General features: G+C 38.9%; 1 protein-coding gene across 3 annotated transcripts in view; it reads left to right on the top strand.

Moving 5' to 3' along the window:
- Nucleotides 1–15,637, top strand: part of NAV3 (neuron navigator 3) — a 1,248,892-nt gene that overhangs the window by 1,064,128 nt on the left and 169,127 nt on the right. For all 3 annotated transcript variants that reach the window (XM_062203163.1, XM_062203166.1, XM_062203165.1), the window contains 2 exons: nucleotides 12,895–13,003; nucleotides 13,704–14,087. In XM_062203163.1, coding sequence (XP_062059147.1) covers nucleotides 12,895–13,003; nucleotides 13,704–14,087 — 493 coding nt within the window. The remainder of the gene's footprint in view (nucleotides 1–12,894; nucleotides 13,004–13,703; nucleotides 14,088–15,637) is intronic.

Below are 15,637 nucleotides of genomic sequence, written 5' to 3'. Positions count from 1 at the left end.
GTGTCTTACGATTTGGCTTTGGTCTTATTCTCACATTCATTAACAAAAAGAATCTGTCCTCTGAGGCCACCCCTTTCATCAAGTGCCAAGAGATCCTGCCAATTGCAAAGTGAGCATGCGTTTTCATTCTGCTGATATTCAAGAAAAATTTTAGATCCTTTTCTAATTAACTGCATCCGTGCCTTTTTTTTTTGTGCCTAAGTCCATCTACCAACATGTATAACATTTGTTTAATGCAGTTTTTAACCTTTATCTACATTTATATTCAACTGAAAAATGTTGAGAGATTTCAGACTGACCCAGTATCAACAAAGCTGACTTTTCATTTCTTAAAAAAAGTAATATTAAAGAATTTGATGAATTCAGGGAATCATTATGGAAGTGAGTGCTTCGTTTAAACAGAAGGTTACATATGATTTTTTTTAAACCTACCAGACTTTGAATTACATAATGGGAAATATCTGTCATTTAAACCTTTGTAAATGCTCACTAAAATTCTTGTTTCCTTAAATGTTTATAAAGATCAAGAAGATCTAGCTCAGGTAATTTAAAAGATTATATCTTTTACTTAAATAGCCACATTATAATTATGTTTACTAAAGAGCTGTAGAGTACTCCTTTCCAGAACATTGTAGTAACTATACTTTAGTTTAGGTCTTGGCAAAATTAGAGTTATTCATACCATTGCTACTGACAGGGTACATTTATCTCTTTTGCACTGAGGTTTCCTCCTCCAGCTTGTAAAACCCGCATTATGTGTATGAGAACGAATACGTATAAATACACCCATGTCTGAATGCACACTCTAGGTAAGCAGGAGAACTGTCTCTAGAGGAGTAATGGTGTTTCCCACTGTAGGTCAGCGTAAACTCCTGGACTCAGAGAGTTCCAGTAGCAAAACTACTGTAAATACAAGTAGGTAACAATAACTTTAAGTAAAACAAACAAATGAAACACCATCTTTTGATGTTTTCTTTCTTGGAGTGATTTTTCAAATATATTTCTCTTTACAAATCCCTCCATACCGGCTCCAGTGGTTACTGCATCTATTCTTAGGTTCACCCCCACAGGTATATTAATTACACCACTGAGTCAGAAAAGGACTATAGTATGTCACTCAATTTGATTTGATTTGACAGATGAATGGGAGTGAGAAAATGGCATTAGCTATTCCTGAGTAAGAGCATTAATGAGCCAATGCGTGGGGGCCATTGCTGTGGCACAACAGGTAATGCTGTCAGCTGTAAAGCCAGCATCCCACGTGGGCACTGCTGTGAGTCCTGGCCACTCCACTTCTGATGCAGCTCCATGCTAATGCACCTAGGAAAGCAGTAGAAGAAAATGCAAGAGCTTGGGTCCCTGCCATCCATATCAGAAACCCAGTTAGACTTTAGCCTGGGTTGGACCTGGTGGCCCCAGTCATTTGGGGAATGAACCAGTGAGTGGAAGATCTCTCTGTATCTTCCTCCCTCTCTCTGTAACTTTGACTTTGAAATAAATGAATGAGCCTTAAAAAAAAAAGGCAATGCTTGGAACTTTCCTCTCTCTTTTCCCTCTGTCTTGAAATCAACCTGTCACAGAATAAGGTTGTTCCTTCAGCATGGGTCTTAGAATAAAAGGTACCTGGAACAGAGTTGCAGCCAAAACAAAGAAGAAATTATTGTCAGAAAAAGAGCATCATTGTTTTTGAAAGCCACTGAAATTTCCAAATTGTTTGTAAATGCAGCATAACTTGCACTAAACCAGAATTTCTCAATCTTGCCACTACTGACATTGCAGACTGCATACTTTCCTGTTAGGGGACGTTGTCGTGTCGTTGAAGAATCATTGGCCTGTGCCTTTTAGATGTCTCCCCCTCCCCTTACTTTCCAGTTGTGACAATGCAAGTGTCTCCAAATACTGCCAAAGATCCTGTTGGGGGCAAAGTCAGCCCATGGTTGAAAACAAGTAGTCTCAATCTAGTTCCCAAAGTTGGAACCCAGAGCCAGCAATCCCTGGGACTATGCTAAAAAACACATTCTCGAGACCCTCTCAGGCCTACTGAGTGGAGTGAGCTGAAGCCCAGCAAACTGTGTGTTAATAACCATGCAGTGGTTCTGGACGTTTAAGACTTAAGAGGACTGCAGTGAAAACACTTGCATAGAGAAAAGGCAAAATGATTGATTTCATTTATAGATGCAAGAGGTGAACTCTTGTGAAATCTTCAGATGTCCCCTTATTTTGTGAATCTTTGAAACCTTAGGGTACATTACCATATACTAGTATAATATTTGACAAACCAATTGAGTTTTAAAACTTCAGCAGATTTACAGTTTTCTCATAACCTGGAAATTCAATAGGCTACAGTAACTCCAAATAAAGGAAAAAAAAGTTGTGCTTATCATCTCAAGGGAGTGGCACTTTGATTTTTTTTAAAATTTAACAGTTAAACACTCTCTTTAAAAAAATTATTTATTTATCTGAAAGGCAAAGTCATGGAGAGAGATCTTCCATCTGCTAGTTCGCTCCCTAAATGGCCGCAACAGCCAGGGCTGGGCCAGACTGAAGACAGGAGATAGGAGCTTCATCCAGCCCTCCCACATGAGTGCAGGGGCCCAAGCACTTGGGTCAGCTTTCCCAGGTGCATTAGCAGAGAGCTGGATTAGAAATGGAGAGCCAGAACTTGAACCTGTTGCCTATATGGGATGCCATTGTCGTAGATGGTGGCTTAGCCCTCTGCATCACAAAGCCAGCCCCCCCCATTTGATCTTTTAAAAGATATTTTTACAAAATTAGGTTTTTAAAAGTTTAATTGTCAGTTTTAATGATTAAACATTTATGCCTTCATTTAAGCACATTTTAGATAAACTTTGAAGAGTAAAAAATTGAGTCAGTATTCACAATTCAGATTTGTTATTGAAGAATTTGTTACAAATAATTGCTGTCATTCCATCTTATTCCCTTTTATGAATGTATAAAATCGATCTAAGTGTGATCCACCTTGGAGGGGGCATAAGTAATTAACTTTTTAGGTACATTGTTGTATATAAAGGTATAGGCAGTATACCTTATATATTATAAATTATGCAAATAATTTATATTTATATAGTAATTCTAATGTATATATTTAAAAGATTGGTCATTTCACCTTGTTCAGATTAGCAATAGAAGATAGAAAATCAGACTTGATTTTTATCATGTTAGATATGAAAATGATGAGGATTTATATATCATTTTGAATGACACAATTTAATAGTTCTGTGTATGTGTTTCTTCACTTTTTCCTTTTACCAAGGATATTTTAAGCAGAGCATTCTTAAAATATTTTTGTTAATAATTATCTTCTTGACTAGAAATATCACTCTTGATCTCTTACTTTACCATAAATTTGATTTTATCTATTTTCCTAAAATCAAAATTCCATGGTGGTGATATAGTGTAGACCATGTAAGATATAAAAATCATCTTTTAGGTTTTCTGTTTATATCAAATCATTAAAAATTAAGACCTGATTATGATCTTATAGGTTAATGGAATAGACTTGGACAAATGTTCAATAGCAAAAGAGAAAAATGCTCCTTTTGTGTTTCCTGACACATCGTTATGTTCTACATGCTTGGCCATAAACTTTTAATTGGATGTTTTGAGTCAAAATATTGAGGGAAAAGCCTCAAGTTATTTTTTGCATTTTTTAAGGGAAGTGGAAAGAAATTTTAATTTTGATTGTCACATTAGGATTTTACCAAATGGCTTCAGAATTTAAAAAAAAAAAACAAAACTTGAATGTGTTCCTTAAAAGATGAAGAGAAATATTTCCCTTTAAAGACTTTCTCTTGAAAGTATTATATGTCAGCGGGTGGTGAGGGCTGTGCTCCATTTTTTAGGTCTTTCACTCCCTTGAATTTGATTTGTGCTTTTACAGCACAAATCCCAACATTCGGGAGGCAGATCTGCCTGCTTCAGCCGCCTGCAGCAACGGCGAATTAGTCTGTCATTCTCGGCATCGGATCTGGGTGTTGTGTATGTGAGTGTGTGTGTGTGGATCGGTGTCTGAGGATGGGTGGCTGAGAGTCATTTAAATGTGCATGGGGTTAATAGTGTAGCTCTCATTCAGGCTTGGCTGGGAAACCTGTGGCACTCTAGGCTGGACAGCCGCTGGCGTCCGCGCTTCTGTGTTAATTTCACAGGATGTTTGCTGCCATGGCAGCCAGCAGCATCCACTGCAGCAGCAAGGAAGAGCCATAGATCTTAGCATGCAGGTGGAATACTAAAAATGCAAGAGGCTCGTGCAGGGCTGGGCTTCCGTGCTTAATTTCTGCTCGTCCTAGGCTCTGCTGCAGGGGTTGTACTTGCTGCACTGTGTCAGCTCATTAGATTAAGGGTTGCAGACCTAGATCACCTCAGGGCTGGTGAGAGGCAAGGAGGAAAAAAAAAAAAAAAAGCCAGCTATTGCTCTTGCTTCACTACCTGCGTTTCTGAGCACAGAAGCAAGCCAGGGAAATGTGGACCCATCATCCTGCAGAGACATGCCATTGGATGAAGACAGGAAAACATAGTTGGCTTCCTGAGCTACTTTGCAGCTGGAGCAGAGTCTTTGGCGAACTCTTTTCTGCTTCAGATATATTCAAGCAAAATGTTTGTAAGTACTGCTGATCAGTGAATGATTTGGCAAGCTACACGGTGGGCCAGTAATTATATATGCATTCTCTCCAGAGTCTTCTATGAATGTTTGAGCCTGAGCTTTAATTGAAGTCCACATGTGAATTAAAAACCAAAATAAATAAATAAATAAATAAATAAGGCTAGTTGCATTTGCAGTGTCAAAAGATGATATGAAGTCCAATTGAAAAGCAGGAGCAACTAGAAGAACGATGCAGCGGCCAGCTGAGCTCTCTGTGTTTCGGAGCAAAGAAGTAAGGAGAAAGGGGGCTTGCCTTCAGAAGCAGAAATCTCTGACCAACCTCTCCCTCAGCAGTGAGGGGGAGAGGAGACCTACTGTGCGCATTTCTAATTGGTTTGGAAATGCTGCAAAAGCCAGCCAGAGGGAATCCCACTATGCAGAGAGGCGCTCGCTGTCCAGGTTTCTGTCGCGGTCAGTGCAGTCTCTGTACCACTCCAGTGGCTCAGGAGCCTGGAGCTTCCTGCCTGCTGGGGGCAGCCAGTCGGCAGGGGAGGACTTGGAGATCTGGCCTGCAAGAAGAGACTTGGAAGGTGAGAGCGATGAAGACAGCAGGTCCGAAGATGAAAATGTGTCCAGGCTAAGCAGCCTTAGCAGAAGCTGGGCTGAGGAGGAGGGAGAAAGCTGCCTGCGGGAAGGGACTGCTCACCTGGATGAGGATGTCATCCTTACAATGCTGGGTGATCTGGAACAGGCACTGTACACAGACTTTCTAGGTAAGTCTAGCTTGCTCCTAAAAATGTAAGTGGGATCTTAAGAAATTTCATCATTTCTTAGGAAGTTATTGGATAAGCCAAATATCTTCCATTATTCATGTTGATTATTTTTTCAAAATACATAGTTACTAAAAAACCTGTTGTAACTGCTTGTTTTGTGAAATGATTGTGTGTGTGTATGCGTGTGTGTGTGTGTATGGTAAGACTGAGCTATGAGCACTGCTTGTAAATCTATTTGGAGAAAGCAAATGCTAGCCATCTGCCATGGGCATTATTGGCCTGGTGTTCAGAAAATTCTAGACACCCATAATAAATGTAACATTTTAAATTTCCAAATGTGTGGGTTTTTTTAAGCTTAGTCACTAAGGGGGCCTGTTCAACTGTCTTCAAGGTCACCTCACTTCAGAATGAAGGTTCTGGGTAAATGTCCTGTATAGTTAAGTTTCTGTAGACTTAGCATTAGCCATGGGAAGGCTCTTTTTATACCTCATTGACAAGTTCCATGCATTCCAGGAACACTTTGAGAAGCGTAAAAGCCTCCAATGCCTTTTACTTTCTTGCATGTGAGTGTGTATATATAGTTGTATGTGTGTACATGTGGCAAAAACTGCTCCCAGATATGTGCTTAAACTACTCTGTAGATGACTATGAGTTGTTTTCATACTTTACAAGATAGGCCTTTTGGTGACATGAGTTTCAGTAGTAACTTCTGACATAATCTATAACTAGATACAGAGATGTCAAGTAATTCTTCAGTTTTGTGATTAAACTTTAAGCATCAACTTTGCCGTTAACCTAAACATCTAAAATTATATACCTCTTAATTGCTATCGCTATATCAAATGTACTACCAGAATATATTTACATTATGCAGCCACTTCTAAAATTCGTGAATATTAAACCATTCAGCCTGTAGTATTTTATCTCAATGTGTATTTCCACAAATGACTTCATGTTAATGTAGGTTTCCTTAAATTCAAGAAAATTGAACCTGACCAAAAGACCAGTGATCTCTTTGTTTCTTATTCAAACAACTGATGTTAAATACAGGCTTGTTCCAATTCTTTATGTAACCCTCACATTACAAGATGTTTTACAAGGATTTCTGGACTCTGTCAGTGAGCCAGATTTGTAGACGAAGAAAGCTAAGAGAGGTGGCAGAGGCAAATACTGCTCAATTTTTCATGTCACTTTGGCTTTGAAAGAGTAATATTTCCACAGTTGTGAGAATAGTGATTGCTGAATCTGAATGCGCCAGGTACCTAAATGCTGAAGATTTACTTCTTCACCATTGTGTGATTTCTGTGATGGACTGCTTCTCATAAAAGAGAGCTGTGTGCAGTACAAAGGCAGGAGGAAGTCTTAATCCTCATGAATCTTTCTCCTCTTTTTGATCCTCTGGAACTGTAGAATCAGATAATATTCATCCTTTGCCTTTAAAATGGTAGCATTTATCTTGCCCTAAGTAGCACTTATGGAAGTATTTTCAGAGATGTGAACAGAGTGCAATCCCCTGACAGTATTTGTTGGTTGCTCTGTTAAATAATAGCATGCTGTGGGTGGGTGTGCATATGACACGTGCCTTTTGTGCATAAATATCTTGCAGCCTTACTGTCAGAGGGTAACCTCTCAACAGAAGACTGTGCATCATGGTATTCAAATGGAGCAACTGCTTATTGTATTTGTGTGATTGTGTGATTATTCTCTTGCAGGATTTTTTCCCCCCACTTATGTATGTCTTTCAAAATGCAAGTGAAAAAGTAAAGGGAACATTTTTAAAATATCTCTGATATGAATAATTACATCTCCAGACAATAAAGCATTCTAATTTCCTAAATAGTGGTGCATACTAAGTAGGTGAATGTGTCCAGGCCCACAGTACACAGAAATTTCAGAATTTCTACCACGTGTTTAGCTAGGTTCTGCTGATGACTCAAAATGGCCTCTTTCAAGTTAGTTGTTAAGCAAGGTTTCTTGAGTTCAACTCTTTAGTCTTAGATATCCTGGTAACTAAGACAGGCACAGAGTCTGTTATAGGGTCTGTGCTGGAACTACAGCAGAGAATATTTAAAAGATAATTGTAAAACTGTTGACTATGGTCTGCTCTTTCTTTCACCAAAGTGTCGGGATTAAGCAGTAAGTTTCTAACATTTTTTATCCCAATAGCTGTTGGGCCATCCATAAAACTGGCTCTATTTCTCAAAATAAATTAAAGCTTCCATACTCTCAGTAGTAATATTTGCGATGTGGATGGTATCGGAGCATAATTCTCTCTGAATCATTCACTTATAATTTGCTTTTCTATTAAAAGATGACAGAGCTGGCGGTTTTAATTATAATGTGTATAATTAATGCCTAAAAAGTAAGAGCAGGACCACATAGATTAAGCAGTCTGACGGCCACTAAGTAATAATACAGGGGCACAAAATTAAGCTTGTTATTTGGCGGTCTACTCTTAAGGAAGACCAAAAAGCTCTGTGTTCACTGCTAAAAATCCCAAGTGAGTTTCAAAATATACCATTCTGGAAAATGTGCAGCAGCTCCTGCCATTGTGTCCAACACATGGGAAACCTCTTCAGGCAACAATTTTGAGATGATTCAAGTAGGAGAGGAAACAACTTTTTTTTTTTTTTGATTAAATGAATTTCTCATGTGGGTTTTTCTGCTAACTCTTATTACTGAAGATTTAATTTTATTTATGTTTTATAATTGGTCTCTTCCACCATTTTTCTCCCATCCCCAAGCCTCAAGACGTCAATTGAATACAGATTCATAGGGTATTTCAGACAGTGCAGTGCAATCAATCCTTAGGGGGTTTGTAAGTGCACTTACTTTTATCTTGCCTTTCGTGGGTCATTGAAAACATTTACTGTCATAAATTCTGCATTGGTTATTATCTTTCATGGCATGAATAAGGTCGCAATTATGTTTTGTTCACTAAGTGTTGGGAGGAACACATCCATTTGCCGATTGTCATCCATGGTGCTGTGTGTCATGAGTGGATGTCATGATGAGGAAAACCAAAGGAGGAAGGGAGACTATGGTTCCAAAACAAAAGGCATATAATGGACTCACTGGGAAGAGTTTGAGGATCTCAGATGTGTGTTGAATTCGAAAAAGGAATTTAGAAGGCAATGAAGAAGATATGAAAAAATATTGAGTGAAAGAGAAAATCTGATAATACAGTGGTCTTAGATTTAACATACAAAAGATATTGACGGGGGAAGACTTTGGGCTAAGCTGTTAAGATGCCTGCATCCTGTATCAGAATGTCTGTATTCAGCACCTGACTCCACTTCCAATTCCCGCTTCTTGTTCATGTGCACCTTGGATGGGAAATGGTGATGGCACAAGTACTTGGGTCCCTACTACTCACATGGAAAACCTGGATTGAGTTCCATATTTTTGGCTTTGGCTTGGCCCAGCCCAGCATTGCTGGCATTTGGCAAATGAACAAGTGGATAAAAGATACTTCTCTCTCTCTCTCTCTCTCTCTCTCTGCCTTTCAAATAAAAGTGAAAATAAATTTTAAAGAGATATTGAACATAATTAAAATATAAATTTTTAATATTATACTAATTGGCGAGTTGTCAAGATGCTGCTTGATTATAACTTAAAAGTTTTCCCAGTTAAGATGCTGTTTGGGATACCTGCATCTCATATCAGAGTGCCTGGAGTCAAGTCCTGCCTCTGCTGCACTTCCTACTAATGCGTACCCTGAGATATAAAGCACATGCAATACTTAATCCAATACACATGAGAGACCTGGATGAAATTCCCAGCTCTTGGCTTCACCCTGGCCCAGTCCTGGCTGTTGCAGGCATTTGGAGAATGAACCAGAGGATGGAAGATTCCCTCTCTCTCACTCTTACTCTCGCTCTTGCTCTCTCTCATTATGCATTTCAAGTAAATAAGTAAAACTCAAAAAAGGCAATTTCTCCCAGAGGGTTTCAGGTCAGGGATAGGGGATATATAATGGTTTATTCCAAAAAGTTGTTTAAATCCAGTGACTTGCATTCCCCTCTCTTCCAACAAACACATTCCCGATAGTTTCCTCTACTTATGACATCAAATCTCTTAGCAACACTTAGAATTGAAGGCCTCTATACTATAGTAAATCTTCTATAGTGAGCTTTAGGTTTAATACTTCTCCAGTTTTCTCCTCTTGTTCATTATTTCTTTTGACTCAGTTGATTAAATCCCTTCTTTGCCTTTGGGTTTTCTTTGCCTATTTTGAGATTTGTTTCCTATCCTTTAAATTTACTCTACAAATCCTTCTTGTTCATCAAGGTCTACCTGGATTACTTGAAAGAAAACTTCTTCATGGCCATTTCTCAAATGGATTTTATTATATTTATGAAGAGATGCATGCAAAGAACTTCCAAGGAGATTATGGTCACAGTCTCAAGAGTTATTAACAGTTCTGAGTTCCAAAGAAATGTTAATCTACAGATTAGAGATCACATCATTTGATTTAGATCATGTGATAGGAAAAGTTTCTGTCATGTCCATGAGGTCCAATGTGTATTTTTCTATTTCTTAAAATATAGTTTATAAATATAGTTCATTTATGGGATTTTGTAAATACTAACTTTGATATCATAATAGTTATTATGAAACACATTTTAATTGTTCAAATAATTTATGATTTAAAGGAAGATTTATGGACTGGCAGCAGAATGGCTGCTGTTTGGCAACAATCCAGGATGAGGAATACTAATCAAAATAGCAGTGTTTGGCTGAAAAAGATAATAAAAGCATTAGTGGTTGCCTTCTGATATTTGAGTGGCTGCCATGGCTAAGATAATGCAAATTGGTTCAGTTGGTTTCAGATCCACTGGGGCCACTGGGTGGAAGTGAAAGGGAAACAGAGCATTGCTTGTACTTCATGAGTTTTCTCAACAAGACCCGTCTAACAAAAGAAGCAGCTATTGTTCACTGTCGGGGCTGGGGGTCTTTCCAAGTTTAAAGGATTCATGCAGAGATAGAAGGCCCTGTCCTATGTAAGACACTGATGAAATTTTTGGCTGAGAAGTAAGGAAAGTAATCTCTTAAATCCTAACCAACTTTATGATTATAAATGTTATGTGGGCTCTTACTGTTTTAAAATATCACCTGAGTGCTAAGAAAATAAATTGATAAATTGATTAGCTTCCCATATTCTTTTTTTTAAATCATATATTTGAAAGGCAGAGAAACAGAGAGAGACACAGAAATCTCCTGTCCACGGCTTCACTCCTCAGATGCCCACAACTGTCAGTATCTGGCAACACAATATGAGTCTCACACATGAGTGGCAGAGACCCAAGTACTTGATTCATCACCTGCTTCCTTTCAGGGTGAATATGATCAGGAAGCTCTAATCAGGAGCAGAGTCAGAACTGGCATCCAAGTACTCTGATGTGGGGTACAGGCATTTCAGACATCAATTAGCCAGTGCACAAATACCCACCCATAGCTACCCATATCCTTAAAATAGATGACAGACACACTTTGGCTTGTCCATCTGAGTAACAATTTTCATCATGTAATTTAACATATGCTACTTACCTGATTATCTTTTCCTTTCCTTTTGCATGTCCTTCAATCCTTCTTCAATTCCCTCCTTTGCCCGTCATCTCCTGACATCCTCTCCTCCCCTTCCATGCCCTTAATCCATTCATTCCACCCTAACTTTTCTCCTACATCTTTCCTTGTTTCTTTTTTATTGGAAGTCCTGATCTTTGGAATTCTGCTCAGCTCAGAATGAACAGAATGAAACATGTGCCTCTTCTACTCTCTTTGTATGTTCTTCCTCTTATCACTTTCAAATGCGCACTGTCCTGGCAATTATTGGATGACAGTAATCAAAGTGGTTTCCCAGAACTTCTGCACCCACATGATTGGTGGTGATTGTGTGAGAGCGGTATTTTCCATGCTGACAGTACAATTGGTTTCATTCCCTTTAGACACAAGCATCTTGGATTTAGACGCCTAGGATATTACTTGAACTCTAGTGTCACAAAAGTGACTATTTTGGCTCCCTGTAGTGTAAATAGTGGAGACATAAGGTAAAGCCATACAATATTGAGAATCTTTGTCCTTGCTTCTAATAAAGAGCTCAAAAACTCATTGGTGGGGCTGGCATTGTGGTGTCGCGAGGAAGGTGGCCACTTGTGATGCTGGCATCTAAAGCGGGGACTGGTTCGTGTCCAGCTGCTCCTTTTATGATCCAGCTCCCTGTTAAGGGCCTGGGAAAGTGTTTTGGCCCCTACCACCCAAGTGGGAAACTCAGATGAAGCTCCTGCCTCCTGACTTCGGCCTGGCACAGCCCTGGCCATTGTGGCCACCTGGGAAGTGAACCAATAGATGGAAGATTGCTCTCTCTCTCTCTCTTTCTTTCTCTCTTCCTTAACTCTTTTTTTTAAGATCTATTTATTTATTTGAAGGTCAGAGTTACAAAGAGGCAGAAACAGAGAGAGAGAGAGAGAGATCTTCCATCCAGGGGCTGCATTGGTCAGAGCTGGGACGATCTGAAGCTAGGAGCCAGGAGCTTCTTCCAGGTCTCCCATGAGGGTGCAGGGGCTCAAGAACTTGGGCCATTTTCTACTGCTTTCCCAGGCCATAGCATAGAGCTGGATTGGAAGTGGAGCAACTGGGACTCCAACTGGTGCCCATATGGGATGTCAGCACTGCAGGCAGTGGCCACTATGCCATAGCACCAGCCCCTTATTAACTCTGACTTTTGAATAAAATAAATAAATCATTTTTTTAAAAAAAAGCAACTCATTGTTTTTAGGGTGAACAGTAAGTAGTTAAGAGGCTATTTGGGATGTCCATATCCCATATCGGAGTGCCTGATTCAAGTGTTGGCTTTTCCCTTCCAGTTCCAGTTTCCTGTTGATGCACACCCTGGGAGGCAACAGATGTGACTGAATAACTTTGGTTCTTGACACCCATTTAGGAAAACTGAAATAAATTCTGGGCTCCTGGCTTTGGCCTGGCCCCAACTTGGATATTGTAGGCATCTGGGAAGTGAACCACGAGATGGAAGATCTCTATCTCTTTGTCTTTCAAGTGGAATGAAAATAAATAGGCTATTACTTCAATAAGAAGAGTTCAAACCTATTCCCCAAAGATTAAATGCATATTTAACTGCATAAGGAGAATTTATTTCAACTATTTTAAGTACACTTACAGCACAAGTAATTATTGAAATAATTAGGATCCAAATATTCTTAGATTTTAAAATTAAGCTCAGGAGTATGGATTACTACAATTTGTGTTCTCATTTTGCAGTGACAAAGGTCACAGACCTACAAGTAAGACTACGTTACACCACTTCAAAAAATAGTAGTTGTGCTATTATGTTTGTTTATATTCACACTTTTGGTAAAAAGAATAATTATAATTTTCAGATGATGATAGTTTTTTGGAATGTCCTGCTTTTTTGCTCTTTAAGAGGAATGGTCTATGCTACTCGCCTATGTATGTGATTATTTGATAATAAAAAATGGCAGAATAACAAATGCTGCTTTGTAGGTGAAGACCCTGAAACAAGAAGATTGAGAACTGTGAAAAACATAGCAGATTTGAGGCAGAATTTAGAAGAGACTATGTCCAGTCTTCGTGGGACCCAGATAAGCCACAGGTTTCTCCTCAATTCTGCACATCTTTGGGCCAATAAAGAAAACATTGTAAATGAGCACTTCTCAAAATGAAAGAAAAGAATTTGAGTCATTCCTTACTATTTACTTATGCACATTTCAATTGGTTATTATCCTTACTTTGAAAACTCAATTGGTGATTATCCTTATACTGAAAAATCTCCACACAAATCCAAGGATCCTATCCATCTCTTCTTCCATATGATTTCCCATTCAAACTGATTTAGGTTCTACAAGTACCAGTATCACTAGTAAGTGGAGTGGATTTTTACTCCTAGCCTAGGGAAGAATGGCTGAAGATGCAATTGAAAGGCACCAGCCAGGGCTGGTAGGAGACATTCAAACGGAATTGCAGTTAACTTCCAGGATAGATCTGAGCAAGTTACAGTTGAGTGAGTTAAGAGTTTGTTGAGAATGTGAAACAATATTTTTTTGAACCTAAAATATAATTATAGCCTTTTTCTGGAAAAAAATACAGTTGGAAATGAACGTCCCTTTCCACGTTTTGATACCTGCAGAAGACATTAACATCTTAAAATACACATATCTAGTGATTCGGCTTTCGTGGAAATGATCTGCTCTTAAGAAATGACTCAACTCTAGCACTTCTGTCTTCATGAATTTGGGGTCGTTGGCCTGAAGTGAACTAGAGTATAGATGTTTCTCCATTTTTTTTTTTTACAGCACCCTGGAGACAACATTTGATAGCACTGTGACAACAGAAGTGAATGGAAGGACCATCCCCAACTTGTCAGGTCGACCGACTCCCATGACCTGGAGACTGGGGCAGGCGTGTCCTAGACTTCAGGCTGGAGATGCTCCCTCCCTGGGTGCCGGCTACCCACGCAGTGGCACCAGTCGGTTCATCCACACAGACCCCTCGAGGTTCATGTATACGACACCTCTCCGTAGGGCTGCCGTCTCTCGGCTGGGAAACATGTCACAAATTGACATGAGTGAGAAAGCGAGCAGTGACCTGGACGTGTCTTCTGAGGTTGATGTTGGTGGATACATGAGTGACGGTGACATCCTCGGGAAAAGTCTTAGGACGGATGACATCAACAGTGGGTAAGTGATCCAAGTCTCCACCCACATGTGCAGGTGGGAACATGGCCTGTTAGGATGCATGAGCTGTAAGAAGAACGTGGAATGGAACTTGCATTTGAAAATCTGAGAAATCTGAGGTTATTTGGGGATGTTTCAGTGTCTTGACTCATTCGTGGAAGGTAAAATATCCAAGAGTGCTATACATGCTTTTCCTTATAAGCCATTCAGTTTTCCCGTTGTTGGTTTGAGGAGACACAGGTGGCCAGTGTTTTTCATAGATTTCCACATGCTGCTTAAGTAACAGATTTTGTAGTGTGGGGTGTGGGAAGGAGACAGGAGGAGCTATGCTGTTATGCTTGATATTTTTCATTTTTGGCTTCTCAGAAGCTTCCATCAGCTGCTTTGAAGCTCAAATATTTTTCTAGAATTCTTCAATTATGCACCTGCAATTTAACTTAAAGGAAAAATCTTTTTGGAGTTGAAAGTTCCAATTGATTAATTCTCTTTAGATGACATAGCATTTTCAAAAACCTTAGCCTCTGTTTTCTTTCTCTTTCCTATTACATTCCCCAAAATGTTGTGATGATAAACTCTTAGATTGTTCCAGCAATTTGCATGGTTTGATTTAATCAGAGGATGAATGTCAGTGGAATCATTTCAATATCCTAGTAAAACTATTTCTATTAATAATTGTCATTGCCATTTTGATCAGTTCTTTTTACTTGCTGCACTCCTGCTAGGTGCTTTTAATTATTATTTAACTTCTCCCATGCTAACAATTCTTATGAGATGAGAATCTTTTTGTATGTTTCACAGATGAGGAAACTGAGCTCATTGGCCACAGCTTGTACAGTGTTAGGGAAAAGCCAACTTGATCAAAACTCAGATACATCTGACTTCAAAACCCAGGCTCTCTAAAGTATGGAAAAGCTTCAAGATTAATTTTATCTGCCATTTTCATATAAATCTGAGTTTTGACCAACTCAGTGTCCTTTTATGTCAGAGTTAATACTTTTCCTATACAAATAGGAAATAACAAACTGAGGACACAATGTTTCCACACCAGGAACCCTTCCTGTCTTCATTTATTAAAGACCATTTGTTGGTTTATGACAAGATATAAAAAGCATGAAATGGCTTTTGACTAGATTTATAACTCTGCTCTGATAAACTCATGTTCCCCTGGTTTTCACCCTGAGTTTCTAACAATTTAGACTGAGGGAGCTAAATTATAATTGATTAGCATAAACTGTGATTCACTCGCCACTAGAATCAGAGTTCCTCATTTAGATCTCTTTCTATCATTTTCTATCTCTGGGACCTTAATTTATCTAAATTATTTCTTAACACTTAGACTAGGTTTAAAGTTGCAGCATCTGCAAAGAGTTCTTAAAAATGAGGGAGTCATTCAGAACTTTTTGCTTAGCACAAAGACAGGCACAATATAAGTTCTCAATAAATTGATTCTCCTCCCAATCATCATCATTATATTTATCATAATTAATAACCTAAAAAGTATAGTTATTAGTTGTCTTTAACCTTTCTTTGTATTTAATGTAGTCTAAGGCGGG

This window comes from Lepus europaeus, chromosome 10 (assembly GCF_033115175.1).
Source record: "Lepus europaeus isolate LE1 chromosome 10, mLepTim1.pri, whole genome shotgun sequence".
NCBI classification, from domain to species: Eukaryota; Metazoa; Chordata; class Mammalia; order Lagomorpha; family Leporidae; genus Lepus; species Lepus europaeus.
This window is presented reverse-complemented; position numbering and strand designations above follow the sequence as displayed.